Genomic DNA, 14,940 nt, shown 5'->3' with positions numbered 1-14,940 from the left:
AACAGAGGGTTTGGTGTACATTAAGCCTGATTTATGCTTTGTAGATACAGTACTTGAGTCACAAAAAAGAAAATCAGTGTTGATACATCAGCACTTTTCATTCTAGCTAAAAACTGAAAAGAAAAAGTGACACATCACACGACACTGTTGCCAAAGTAAGCCGGGTTCAAGTGAGAGAGACGATTGTAAAGCCACTATGAGTGAAAGTGGGTGTCTGCCTTGCAACCACTTGTTTCCACTCACAATAACGTCCCTATCCATAACTAAAGTGGGACAGTGCCATCTAGCAAGCCAACTGAGAACTGCACAACATAAGGCATACCATAGCAACATACTAAGTGCATAAGCAGTGCATGCATGCAGCATGGTAACATGATGGATCCTTTACTTACAGGTTACGGAGGGTGACTGTATGTGGGTGGAGAATACCATCCAAAAGTTCAAAAGACTCTGCAGGCACCGTGTGATTTTATTTGTACGTTCTACAGTGTAAATATACAGTTTTCACTTGCAGACTTGACCAGAGGAGTGATTAGGCATCGTCAACCACAGTAGGCACAAGCCACCCAATACAGTAGATGGCCATTTGATGTCAGTTTTGCACAACAGTCTTTTAAATCAGGCTTTTAAAATGTTCTGATGAGGCACATTTTTTCTTACCTTTGGTTGACTATGCACTACATTTTTACAAAATGAAGATCTTATTAAAAAATAAAAACAAAATACAACAGCACCCCATTACTGTAGCTCTTACTTACATAATGAACAACCACAAGTTAGTCAAATCATTGTCAACTTCCCCACATGGTTGTAGATAAAGATGAGTGCCAGCCTGAGGAAAAACAAGAATTCTGCTAAAAACCGGAAACTGTGGCGATAACCACAATTACAGCAAATCATATATGATAACCATTGCATTAAACAAACAATGAAGGAAAAACAAATTGGCAGCTCTACAATTACTTAGTGTTTTGTCAGGCAAAGTCTACCCCTGTGCATTTTATGTGGTAACCTTTAGTGTGGGTATGTACCTTGATGTTGTGTATACATGGAAAAAAAAGAAAGGAGAAAAAAAGAAAAGAAAATCCACATCATTTATGAGTTTTGGTGTATAACACCACTCACTGTGCTGGTAAAATACAAAAAAAAAGAAAAAAAGGAGAAAAAAAGAATTCACCTATACAAAATGAGTATTTACCTTGGTTTGGCTTATAAACAGTACCATTAAGAGTGTAGTGTACATATATCCTATACATCAGTGCTCCTGAAGTTAAGGCCTTATGAACCAAAACACGTTCTTATTATCCCCAACCCAATGTGGAGGTAGAAATACTGCAGCAAAGCCCATATACACTCTTAAGCTGAAAACAAAAACAAAACAAAATAAAACAATAGAATAGTATATAAATCAGTGAACAGCCCAAGTCATTTTTTTCATTCGGGTTTTTGGCGCCACCAAACTGTGAAAAATACAAATGATAACATGCATACTGATAATGAATTGGGGGGGAAAATGAGAACACTTTGGGGCGAATATTAAGTCGGGATCCGTTGCGTTTATATTTATCAAAATGTTTTACATTAGCATGAGCTTTGACCTTAATCTCTCTCCCTCCACAATAAGTACAGCAGAGTACCATGAACAGCTAGGAGCTCAGCGTAAATGCAGCCACTTACTATGGGTTCACTCAAATATACATGGATAGGACTTTAACGATTCAATACGTAGTGTATTACATTTCTGCTTGTGTGTATGATGCTGGTCACTCGTTGCTTAGGTTTTTGATTAAATCCGAGACAAGCGTCCGTCCCGAAGCAGTGACCTAAGATACACTGTAGTGTAATAGTGTAGCGTTTCCTACACATTAGAGAATGTGCACATACTGTAGTGTAAGTGTAGTGTTTCCTACATCAGTGATTCTCAACCTTTTTAATTCAAAGGACCCCTGTTTGATATGCACTATAGGCCACGGGACCCCCCCCACCCCCCTCATTTGATATGAATATTTATCTCTGGGAACCCAATCTACACGGTAAAAATCATTAGTGTTACTTTAACTCTGAGAGTGTACAAATAGAACCGAATGGAGCATTGGCTCCATTTGTAAAGAGTTACAGACGGTCTGTTAAGGGTCCATTTGGTTCCTAACTATCAATCATTTAGTTGGGGACCCCCTGGAACCCCTTCAAGGATCCCTGGAGGTCCCCAGATTCCACGTTGAGAACCACTGTCCTACGTTATATAATACGCACTGTAGTGGAACAACATTGTAGTAACATTAACACTGACCGGACACTAGCTTAGCCTCTCAAACCAGATCTCTGACACTAGTTATAAAATCCATATGGCTTCCAATTAAACAGGGCTGGGCAGTATGGACAAAAATAAATGCATCTGACCAAATTCCTTGATATCAAATATTGTGACGATGATATACATTTTCTTTTCCAAAACTATTTTCCAAAACCAGTGAAAACAGCAGATCTCTACAAGCACACAACGCGTCTCATCGTGACACGTTGTTGTGAGCATGGAGTGTGTATATATACCCGAGAACAGAACAGAACAGCAACTATGCAAAGTGTCACTAAAAAAATATAATGCTGTATTTTGAAATCCCCTATAAATGTTATCGTCGCTGTGGAGTGGAAAGCTCATATGTCCAAAACTGTTACTTTTCAGGATTCAAAAATAGCAGATAGTAGCAGATCGACAAACTCAAAGCGTGTCGCTACGCGCCGCATTTCGAGCCCGTGGATCTGCTGCTTCGGAGAGGGAGGTGATATAAATTACACATTGATCTCATTCCGAGCTTCTGAAAGGTGGTCTCAGAACTTTTCCTCAGAACCTGTGCACCTCCAGATGTCCTGAATCTCCTAACTATAGTTCGGAAAGCCCGTCTTAACCGGAAGATTTTCCGATGTCGGAAGGAGCATGCATTGGCCTTTACTGGATATACCGATGAGATTCGGCAATATATTGATCACAGGATTGCGAATTTGCGACCAGGTGCTCCAGTTTTAATTAAAATTAGTCAACCCATACCTACTTTGCTATGCTGTCAGTGCCCAACCCGCCCCAATCAATTGCTCCTGCGCTTGTAGATCTGTTATTTCCACTATGTTTGACACAATTTTAAAGTATAAAATAAGGCACAAGTGATTAAAACCAGAGAAAAGAGTACACTTATGCCATATCACAATATTACGATACCACCAAATTCCCAGACGATATCTGGTCTCATATAACAATAGATATAATATCATATTGCTCAGCCCTACTAATTAGTGCACTATTGTGTTGCAGCTTTATCCATTCATCATACATTCACAAGAAGTATTGTGTATATCTGAATAAGAACACAATCCTATTTTTGCAATAGGCCCTATAAAATTTGTTGTCCGACAAATTGCAAAAATTGATCATCTACAAGCTCACAATGCGTCATAATGCATTGTGAGCCGGGATAATGTGGCTTAATTATGTCCAATTAAATCAATTTAGTTCAGGCTGTTTTCTGTGACAATTGTGTGATGTTTCACTGACAAGTAATCTGTCAGTGACTCGAACAACAAAAAACACATTAAAACATTCCGTCAGGCAGTGATGTTCAAGACCCCAATTGTCGCCAATATGTCGATTGGATTTTAGTAATCTTCTGTAGTCAGATCAGAGAGAAAACTACCACAATATGAAATCATGATTTTCAACAATAATAAAAACCAAAAAACTTGATCAATATAATAACCACACCTCGTTAATCTCTTCCCAGTACGGGAAAGTCGTGTGATCTTTGCGTGGAACTTTAAAAAAAAAAGCACTCTGTGGCAATGTTTATGCACTGCAGCATGAGTCTCGGCCTGCTGTGACAGGTGTATTAGAATGGGAGTCCGCGTGTCCGACAGATAGAAATAGTGTTTGTGTGTGGTGGGAAAAGTCTATAGAGAGTCTCTGCATGTCTATGAAGCAGTGGGGGGGCAGTGTGCTAGTCCTTGACTAGCCGGTAAACATGGTACTGGGCTCCGTGTTCACTGGTGGACACCTCGAACACAAAGGCAATGCACAGCAGAGTCTCCTGGGTTTCTCTGTTTGACACCACCTGGTGGACAAGAGAACAAAAGACAAGGGAATTGCAGAGGGCCTTGATACCATAGATATATATAAAGGCTAGATGACTCACCCGCGCAGCTGGCCAATGGAGTACGGCGTTGCCACATGGCGGCCATCTTGCGACAGTCATTCATAACATTATGTCTATGGTGCATGTACTTTGAAATAACCATAGCGTGCTCAATTTTCATCCGATTTTCAAACGGTTTGGTGTGTTGTAAACATTACAGATGTAGTTATGATACTGCATACTTAATGTTATTTAAAAAAAGAAACATGATTACAATTATGAGTATGCGGTATCATAACTACATCTTTGGTGTTTACAACACACCAAACCGTTTGAAAATCGGATGACAATTGAGCACGCTATGGTTATTTCAAAGTACATGCACCATAGACATAATGTTATGTATGACTGTGGCAAGATGGCCGCGGTTGAGCTGCGCTTGCGACGCCCCCTTGAGCCATCTAGCCTTTATATATATCTATGCTTGATACAGCCACAATTAAATTAGACACAACACACACAACTTAATAGAAATGTTTGCCAATTAAACGCACACACGCAAGCACGCTCACTTATTACGATCCTTGTGGGGACATCATTCTCATTAGTGAGAGCCAATTACATGAAGATAGGTTGGAAATGGGTGAAGTCGTCCTTTAAGTATAAATAATATTTAAACTTAACCACAACTAACCCTTATCTCAAAATCCTTATCCTTAAAACTAAAAGGCCTAATTGTTTTTAATTACTCACATGCGAATACTGGCTGGCAGATTTGCGGAAATAAATCAATATAAATCATGAGTCACACACACGTATGTTCGCATTGGTGGTCTCTGCTGTGATGTTTGGCTTTTTTTTTTTATCTTGGGAGGTGCAAGAACTGCAGAAACAGGCACAGCGTTTGGTGAGTTGTATAAGTGAGCCTCTATACTATAGACGAGTCTTGGCCTGGATAATATGTGATATGCATTATATCATTATTATCATCATCTGTGTGGTGGTGTACTGATATTTACTTGGAGTAAGAGGATATGTAGGAGACAGTACTGAATTGTTATCTATTATGCGTTTACTGTAAATATACAGAAAGGAGTTTATTGTAATTGGTATTGGAGCCCATAATAGCAGAACTATAGCTGAATCTTGTAGTCCTGTATGGGATGAGCCCCGTGTGTGGCATGACACCAAAAGCATACATTTTAATCATTTTAACCCCCACTCTAAAAACGTTTCTGAACCATAAGAAAAACTTTGCCTTCATGTCAGAGGGATTGTATTACCAGAGCTCAAAGAAATGTCCTCCAGGTCATTTTGGGACCCCACAAGAATAGTATTATAAACCAAACACACACACATGGGTATAGTTACTTGTAGGATGGTGAAGTTCTCCAGTACACTGTTCATCATGTACTTCTCTGGCAGGTGTTTCAGTTTGTGGATGAAGTTGATCATGTATTCACACATGGGTGAGCGGTGGATGCGGAACATACACTTCCCTCCTTCCACGCGCGCATATTCCGTCTAAATCAGACAATGACATACTGTATTAAAACACATGCATACTGACATCATGACAGCTAAACAGAATATGGTGCCATGTTGTGAGAGGTCACAAACAAAAACGAATCATGGAGATAAAGACAGGGATAAGAATATCGGGCCCACATTGCATGCACGGCAGTAATCAGCCTGTCTGGTTGTATTGTAATTGTAAAGGTGTTTGCGTCTGTGAACAAAATGGGGGGGGCTGGCAAGGGCTGGTACACACACTCGAGTTAAAAGAGGGAGCAGTCTTTGTTTAATATACCAACATGTTTCGACCACAAGCTTCATCAGGGCCAAATGGTAACTTACACCTACCAATAACACTTCAAATAGATTTGCATATTGTTGCACACCTAACAATAACACTTCAAATAGATTTGCATATTGTTGCTGTCGAGTGGAAACCTTGCATGTCCAAAAAAAAAAAAGAAGAAAAAAAAATCAAACTAGCTCTACAGGCTCGCTAGGAGTGAGCTTGTAGATCTGCTATTTTCACTGCCTTTTGAGCAACACTCTTTTATGATGAACTGAAGTAGGGCATTAATTTACGAAATAACATAAGTTAAAATATGGAGATGAGTTTCTGCCAACAACAATATATGTTTAGAAAATAAAAAAGAATGAGGCCAGGACAGACAGGCTCCTTTCTTCTCGGGGAACGTGTCGTAGATCTGCCTCACATCTACCGACTCCAACACAGGGTCGCTGTAGCCTGGGCTCGACTGGCTGATATATTTTTTATTATCTTCTTTGCATATTTTTGTAAGCCAAATTTGACACCTGTATTAATCCATTAAGACCGGGAACGCATCTGTCATTTTAAGATTTCTTTGGCTATTTTGACATTAGGCAAAAATGGCCAATCTACATGCTACATCTGTAGATGGGCCATCATCAATCTACATCTGGTCAATGGAGTATAGGGTTTAAGTTGTTAACCTTTGGGTCAAAATGGTCAAAGGTCAAATTACAGTACATGGGAAATGTATCAGGAAAAGAGATATGTAGATTGTAGGACAAAATATACTGTGAGACCAGGGTTTGCATCCTGGTGTGTTTTATTTTTGAAAAATGTATTCCTCAGAAACAAGGGGTATATAGTTGAGCCACCTTGACATTTGACTACCAATGCTGGATACTGAGTTAGAGATCTAATATATTAAGTTTAATGACTTTGTGTTGTGACCTGATGATACTGTGTCATAGACAGAATGACATAGCCACACACAAAGAAATAGCCTCATTACAATAGTTTTGCAATTGCTTCACAATCAACATCAAATCAAACCGTAAGCCAAGTGTATAGTCACATACAGTACCGCTAATCCAACCATATCCCTTTCAAGTAATATTTAAACGTTAATTCAAGAGGGTTTCCTCTTACCTCGACCTTCTCCACCACCTGTTTGCCAAAGGAGCAGACCTTGGTGGAGACACTGATGGTGATGTTCTCCATTCCGCTGTACTGACTGCTCACACCGTAGAATACGCCAGGACCCTCCTCAATGTCACCACTCAGGTCCGCCTGCAACACCAAACAAAGACAGTGTGCCGTTGGCGAGGGAGTTAGAAAGAAGAGAGACAGCTACAGATAGATTAAAGAGATTAAAGAGTCGTTGAAAGGGAGATGGAGATTGAGATACTGAGCAAGTGCAACAAGGCGTATTGATCACGATCAGTAAAAAGAAAGTAGTCTCTGCACCTACACTTTATTTTGGATGCACACACACCGTCTTTTTCTAATTTGACACTGATCTGGGCCAGGGTGAAGGACAATACTAGTTGGCATACTATATCCTGACATTGAACCTTGACAGTCCTTTACAAGTGATTATCATTTTAGAATGATGTGAAAATAATCTTATGCTGAGCTAATCCATTTTGGATGCAATGGCAATTTGTGGCAAAATTATAACTTCTTAAGGAGCATGCCTTAAGGCCCATTATTTCAAATACCCAAATTGTAATAAAATGTCGGTCAGGTAATCAAATCTCGGTCAGGTGTGCTTTCGCACACCTGACCGAGATTTGGTGACAGGTGCGTTGGTGGAGCATAGAGTAAATGGAGACAAAAAAAAAAAAAACTCACGCACTGTCTAAACTTGCTCAATAAAAGAAACTGGTTTATTTGATTGGCAGCAACGTTTCGGTTCAAAACCTTCTTCAGGCATCAAATGCCAAAATTGTGACATCAATGTGATAGATAGGGCCCAGCCCTGTGTGTTGTGGGCACTGACCCAGAATTTGACGAGGAAGAAAGCGTTGTGCGGCCCCTTTTCATAGAGCTCCTTCAAGCCTCCTTTCTTCTCGGGGAACTTGTCGTAGATCTGCCTCACATCTACCGACTCCAACACGGGGTCGCTGTAGCCTGGGCTCGACTGGCTGATGTGCACGAACAGATGTTTATACTGCAAGAGGGAAAGGGGAGAAGGTTAAGAAACGGTGGAGGAGATTGGGGTGGGGTACTTGCATTAAGGGGGTGGTGGATGAGTCATTTTATTCAGTGGTTCTCTAACATTGTCATGTCAAGGACATCCAAATTGAAGTATTTGGCCACAGTCTAGACCATCCATTAGAAAATATTTTGTACCAGGGAAAAAAAAAAATGAAAAAAAAAAAGGGCGATTTGTCAAGATTTTTCAAAAATAGCCTATCTAGATTAGCAGTTTTCAAAAAGCCATAACTTAAAACAGGGCTTAAAGGGCAAGACCACTTTGGTAGAGGTTTGGGTTGTGTAGTTACCTTGCCATGATGTAACTCCAAAGGTGGACAAGAAATCAAAAATATTTGCTCAATTGATTAGAAATGGATAATTCTAAATACGCTCCTCATTGACTTACATTGTACAGTGAAACAGCTCTCAAGTCACTCTTTTAGCACATATACAATGTATAAAAAGTTGATTCAGACAATATAGAACATCACCAAACCCAGTACTGCTTGTTTTCTGAATACAAATGTCAACTTCCTGTTGATTTCGCTATTTTTATGAGGAAGAAACCCCGGACTGGATCTGCGGATCCGGAGAATCAAATAGTAAAATGAACAGGAAGTTGACATTTTTATATAAAGAAAAACAGTACTGGGTCACAGGAACTTTGTGTTCGTTTACGTGCTAAAAGAGTGACTTTGAGAGCTGTACAATGTAAGTGAATGAGGAGGATATTTTGAATTATCAATTTCTAATCAATTTTTGTTTGATTAGATTTTTTTTATTTCACTTTCATAACCAGTGATTTACTTCATTCCAAAAAAATGTGTTTGCGTACATGTTTGTGTGTATGTGTGTGTGTGTGTGTGTGTGTGTGTGTGTGTGTGTGTGTGTGTGTGTGTGTGCATACGTACCGTTTCTGCGTCTCTCTGGGTCTCCATAAAAGCAGAGTACTCCAATAACCGTAACTTCTCCGAGGCAATTGTTCTGTCTTGCCACACAGGAGCCGCTATGGCTGGAGGGCGAGCGGTTGGCAAGGGCTCGTAACCTGTAAACCATTAAAACCACAAGAGCTGTTAGATCAGGGAGCAGCCTTTATTTAATACACCACATGTTAATAAATCGAACATATTTTAACCACAAGCGGGTGGCTTGTGGTCGAAATGGTAAATGGTAACTGGTAACGTACACCTAACAATAACACTTCAAATAGATTTGCATATTGTTGCTGTCGAGTGGAAACCTTGCATGTCCAAAATCCATTCCTTTTGTATTATTTAAAAAAACGGTTTAAAATAGTGAAAATAACTGATCTACAAGCTCGCTAGGCGTTCTGCTATTTTCACTACTTTTTGTGCGACACTCTTTTATGATTAAGTAGGGCATTCATTTACGAAATAAGTTAAAATATGGAGATAAGGTTTCTGCCAACAACAATATATGTTTAGAAAATAGAAAAAAGAATAAGGCCAGGACAGACACTGCAGGACTTTTATTTTCCATTAATAGGATTGTGTGAATTCCGTTTTTAAAATTACTTTTGTAAACCTTATGTTTTTATGTATTATCGCATATTTTTTAAGCCAAATTTCCCTTGACTATAATATCCAAGAACTGACACCTGTATTAACACATTGGGTGCCAGAATTTTATAATAACAGAATACGTTCGGTGCCTGGAATCTCACCATTGCGTTCCATTGTGCCGTTTAAAGCTGTAGACTCCATGACGAGCGATCCATGAAAAAAAAGCATGCCTGGCTAACGGCTGGAACGATAACATCTTTCACGCGGGTCACAATGGCAAAGCGATCGCGGATACAAAATGAGTCGTTTTCCCCAGCGTAAAAAGTTTCAGAGTTATAGGGGTTTTAGAGAAGGAAATAGAACGGAAGCGGAGTCATGTTTTTGACACGGTCATCCATCTGTCCCTTCCTTCTCAGAATCGCCTAGGGTGATTACAGAGCTGCTCTAGCCCCTCCCGTGTGGAAATATACAAAAAGAAAAAAAAGTTTAAAAAAAAACGTATGTACACCTTTTTGGCACTCCACGGGTGTATTTGCAAAAAGGTATACAGTATACGGTTTTGGCACTCAATGTGTTAATGCATTAAGACCGGGAACGCATCTGTGTCATTTTAAGATTTATTTGCCTATTCAAAAATAGAAGATCTACATGCTCAAAAAACAACTTTCGAGCTTGCGGAACTGCTACTTTTGATGTTTTTGTGTGCCGCTGTAGTATGATCAAATGGGGCATTCATTTACAAAAAAACACAAAGTTACAATATGGAGATAAGAGGTTTCTGCCCGACAGCAACAATATAATTATCAGGCATGCAAACAGCCCCGAGGTGAAAAAGGTGACAACATGTTGTTTTCTTTCTGGTCAGGTGTCACACAATTGCCCTTTTTGGGTTAAAAAAGGTGACTGTAGCTGAAAAGTGACACTTTTGCATGTCTGAATTATATATGGAATAATTATTCTGGTGACCCAGAATGGAACTACACAGTGAAGACATCATTAATAGATCAATATTATACTGAAAGCAGCTCCCTCTACTGGTGAACATTGCAAATGTCTAGCAGTTCAAACCAGATATTTGTTTTACTACTCTGGAAGCCTTTCCATTGTAAAAGTTGAAATTAAATAAATACATTGATGATATTAAGTATTCCCGTATTTGTTTGTACGGGGTTTAGGCGAGTTCACCAGGTTTGACCACTTCCACATCACAAAACTGCTCAACTTTGGATTATTGAATGTTGGGGAACAGGGCGGATTTAAATGTTCAAACACCTTTTCCTAATATAACATTTATAATACATATTTGTTGTTTATAGGAATTTATAACACATTTTTCACATTATTCGAAAATCCAGCTTGACAACTCTGTCGGATGGAAACCTCAAATGTCCCAAACTGTTACTTTTCAGGATTCAACGTCAAAAGTAGCAGATCTACAAGTTTGAAACGCGGCACGAAGCGACGCGTTTCAACCTTGTGAATCTGCTACTTTTGCGTGATGCTGTAGTATGATCAAGTAGAGCCGCTAGGGCGTTAATTTACAAAAAAAACACAAAAAGTTAGAATATAGAGATAGTAGATTTAGATCTTTTTTTTCCCCTCTATACCAAAATCTCTTTGCCAAAAAGATCTTGTTTTGCCAACTGTTTGCCCCCTAGAATAGGGACGCTAAGGTTCAACAAGTGGTAAAAGCACAGAGTGAGTTGTTATTGTGTAGAAAGGACTGACATGTTCTAAACTCTTTACAAGGTGCGTCTGTCAGTGGGTCCCAATGGATCGTACTTGGCAGCTGCACCAAGCAGCTGTTTAGACATGAAGCCCAGCATTGAAAGAAGTGGCACCACCAACTGGCATGAAGGAGGAAAACAACCAGGACAGTTGGCTCCAACTTTGAGACACAGCTTTGTTCTCTAAAAAAACAGTGGTTCCCAAACAGGGGGTCAGGACTACCAAGGGGGGGGGGGGGGGGGGGTTATTTGGGGGGGGGGGGGTCCCCAGTTGCTTAATGTGCAACATTGTTTTCTCACTCAACAGTAAGCAAACCTTTAAGGACTTTTAAGAAAATGTTTATAACAATTTGTCAAATATTAAGTAAGAAAGAAGCAAACATTGTGAAAATAGCCGATCAACAAGCTCACAACGCCTCGAGGCATTGTGAGCTTGTAGATCGGCTATTTTAACAATATCTACCCTAGTCAAACTAAATGTAATGCCTACGATACCAAGTGCTTGTCAGGGTGTGGGTTCCCCCGGTTCAAATATGATTATTTTGGGGGGGGGTCGGGGGCCTGAAAAGTTTGGGAACCCTTGGTCTAAAACAAGTCAATTTAACTCACACACACCAGTGATGTCGACAGTTAACAGCTCATTATTCATGTTCATCATACCATACTTACTGATGGGCGGGGGGACAGGGGGTGGTAGTGTACTGTAGGGGGGCTGTGCAAACGGCTTGATGCTGCGAAAAGAACACAATAGGTGTTTAGAAACCAAAAGAATTAGAATAAAACCAAGAATAAAACCATGTTTATCTCCTCCTCCTCCTGGCACTTACTCCTGAGAATGTCCAGGCTGTCCTGGGATAGGGCCGGGCCAAAACTAAAATGGAGGAATAGGACAGACATTTGAAGAGTTAAAAAGCATTATTGACACAGTAGGTGTAGATGGATTTAACCCATTAAGACCTGAGGCGATTCTTAAAAATGTTTTCTAAATCTTAACAGTTTTTTGAAATTAAAAAAAAAAAGTTTTTTAAACTTTTTCAAAAATAGCAGATCTACAAGCTCATAGCGTGGCACTCGGTGCCGCGCTATGAGCTTGTATATCTGCTATTTTTTAATAGCCAAAGAAATGTAAAGTGACACAGATGCGTACCAGGTCTTAATGGAATAAGAATTAAAAAAAATCTGAAATCCAAATCTGTGATTTGTGAAACGGCATGAAAGGAGCCCCCCCACACACACTAGCGCCGTGTTTGATAAACATTTAGTACATTCTCTGACATTATGTTTTGGTAGCCATACGGCCAACCAGTTGAAGTAATTGCAGAATGAGGCTTTAACCTTTGCGTTTATGAAATGTCCGAGGGTTTTCTTGAAGATTGAACGTATTCTATTGCTAGGTTTGACCACTTCAAATAATTTCGTCCTTTAATTCATCACCGAAAATAGCCGTAGATGGCCTATTTTTGCTGGGTGACACGCTTAAAGACATGCTGACTTCCATGGAATCCAAATGACTGAGAGATCAGTCGCGGCGAATGAGAACGTTGATCCATGCGATCCATTATGATGATTCATGTCCTCACCCTGACTGGCGGAGGAAAGGCCGGCTGGGTTTTCATCACGCTGGCAGAGACGATCTGTGCTGAGGAGAGGTTCGCCACGGTCTGCAACGCCTTGTCTTTGGACGCCTGGTCCTGAGAGAGGGAAACGAAGGCAACACGGAAGAAAATATAGCTCGCCATAATCATGCTTTCACTGTGAGAAATGTTCCATGACATACCAAAAAGCTAATTAACAACAAACAGCCAGTCAGTCAAGCCAGCCAACTTCAGCATCATTTTCACAAGGTGCAATAAGGTTTGGAGAACGAGGGGAAGATACACGAGAGAGTAGGGGTGAAAGCAGGACAGAATGCATAGCGCTGACATGAGGGGGGAGGGGGGGACGGACATACAGTACAGCAGGAGGCACCTCCAAGACCAAGCTAGCAGGCCAGCGTTAAGCATAAGCTAGCCATCACCAGTACCATACGGCTTCTCTAATGACGCTATATTAATAGCAGAGGGGTTGGGGACGGTAAGACTAAAGCAACAACACATTCTGCCAAACCGCTACGAGCGCAGAGCCTGAAGCAAAAAGGACGGTAATCAAACCGAAACTTACCAAGTTCATGGCCTAAGACAAGGAAGACACACAATCATTAATGGATTTCACAACATTGGGAGAAGAATCAAGTGGATCACACTGTTTAAGCAGAGCTAATAGGGAAGAAAAACTGTCCCTTACATAATATCAAAGCCCTTCGAGGTCCTTTGAAAACATAGCTGCCCTCAGTGGCACAACACTTATCCACTTAAACCCTAAATACCCAGAGGGTCTATGGTAGGCGTCCCTCTTTTTGCTCGTACAGTTCCCATTCTTGCCCCCCCCGGCCCACTTGAGGCCTGACACACACATTTAACACACACATTTAACAAAAAAACGTAACATTGCCGTCTCAGTTTGTTGAAGAGAGACACATTTTCATGCTGAATTATAGTTTCAGTTGATAAAGTAACTACATGTAACTAAAAACCCTAACAAGCGATTGGCTTTATTGCGTATTAAGCAGAATACAATTAAATACATTGGAATATATTGTGCACATAGCTCTGGTCCATAGCGTTAGATGGAGTCTAACGTCTCAAAAGCTAAGCATAGTTAATTTGTCTCTGTACATGCCTGAATGCAGGGACTGCTATAAATGACTGTGATGACAAAGATGATTATGTTTAAAATATGTATTGTATTTATATGTGGACTGAATATGATGTGATTCAGACAATCCATTATATGCATTGGCAAAGCAGCAGTGCCGTATTGCGGGACTGTTGGGGCCGCCAGTAGGCGTGGGCAGAGAACGGGAACTATATGAGCAAAAAGAAGGACGCCTATGGTAGACCTCTGTCCTTTTTCCCTCTACACCAAATATCTCCACCTAAAATAGCAGATCTACAGGCTCTGTACAGCCCTGTAGTGTAGATCTACCATTTTCGTGAAAATGTTTGCCCAAGATTAGGGACACTAGTGTTCATGTGATTAACACATTGATTCAACCGATACGGTCATTGTGGATTATTCCCCATTTAATCTGTAACAGGGAGTGATATCTGTCTTCCCAAAACACTAAGAAGGTGATACAGCAGGTTATGTACTAAAACTGAAATATGGAAGCTTGTACCAGCAAACTTCTTCAAATATCGTCTCTGTCGGGGGGAAACCTCATATGTCCAAAACCGTTACCTTTCAGGATTCAAATTCAAAAATGGCAAAAGTAGAAGATCTACAAGCTCGCCTTGCAGATCCCTACGAAAAAAAACACAAAGAGTTAGAGATATGGAGATAAGAGGTTTCTTTCCGACAGCAACGATATGTATCCATTAGGTTATTAAAGTAGGAGAAGAAAAAAAAAAGAAAAGGAAAAAGAAAACACTTATTGGCATGAAATCATCTTAGAGAGAACGTGGATCACAATGCCAGAAGAAACCTAGAAGTTCCTGAGACAGAGAAGATAGGGGGGTAGGGGGGTATGGGGGAGGGGGGGGGGAGAG

At 40.3% G+C, this 14,940-nt stretch overlaps 1 protein-coding gene across 2 annotated transcripts in view; it reads right to left on the bottom strand.

The window, feature by feature from the left end:
* Nucleotides 1-449: 449 nt before the first annotated feature.
* Nucleotides 450-14,940, bottom strand: part of tead3a (TEA domain family member 3 a) — a 37,258-nt gene continuing 22,767 nt past the window's right edge. Inside the window, exons 5-13 of one of the 2 annotated variants that reach the window (XM_084069332.1) lie at nt 13,514-13,525; nt 12,934-13,044; nt 12,181-12,224; nt 12,023-12,084; nt 9,015-9,148; nt 7,907-8,077; nt 7,054-7,194; nt 5,493-5,645; nt 450-4,100 (exon numbers count right to left, since the gene is read on the bottom strand). In XM_084069332.1, coding sequence (XP_083925458.1) covers nt 3,987-4,100; nt 5,493-5,645; nt 7,054-7,194; nt 7,907-8,077; nt 9,015-9,148; nt 12,023-12,084; nt 12,181-12,224; nt 12,934-13,044; nt 13,514-13,525 — 942 coding nt within the window. In that variant the 3' untranslated portion in view covers nt 450-3,986. The remainder of the gene's footprint in view (nt 4,101-5,492; nt 5,646-7,053; nt 7,195-7,906; nt 8,078-9,014; nt 9,149-12,022; nt 12,085-12,180; nt 12,225-12,933; nt 13,045-13,513; nt 13,526-14,940) is intronic. The other variant, XM_084069333.1, reaches the window with a different exon arrangement.

Source organism: Gymnoscopelus microlampas (assembly GCF_963454915.1).
Source record: "Gymnoscopelus microlampas genome assembly, chromosome: 10".
Lineage (NCBI taxonomy): Eukaryota > Metazoa > Chordata > Actinopteri > Myctophiformes > Myctophidae > Gymnoscopelus > Gymnoscopelus microlampas.
The sequence above is the reverse complement of the archived record's forward strand: the minus strand, read 5'-3'. Positions and strand labels throughout refer to the sequence as shown.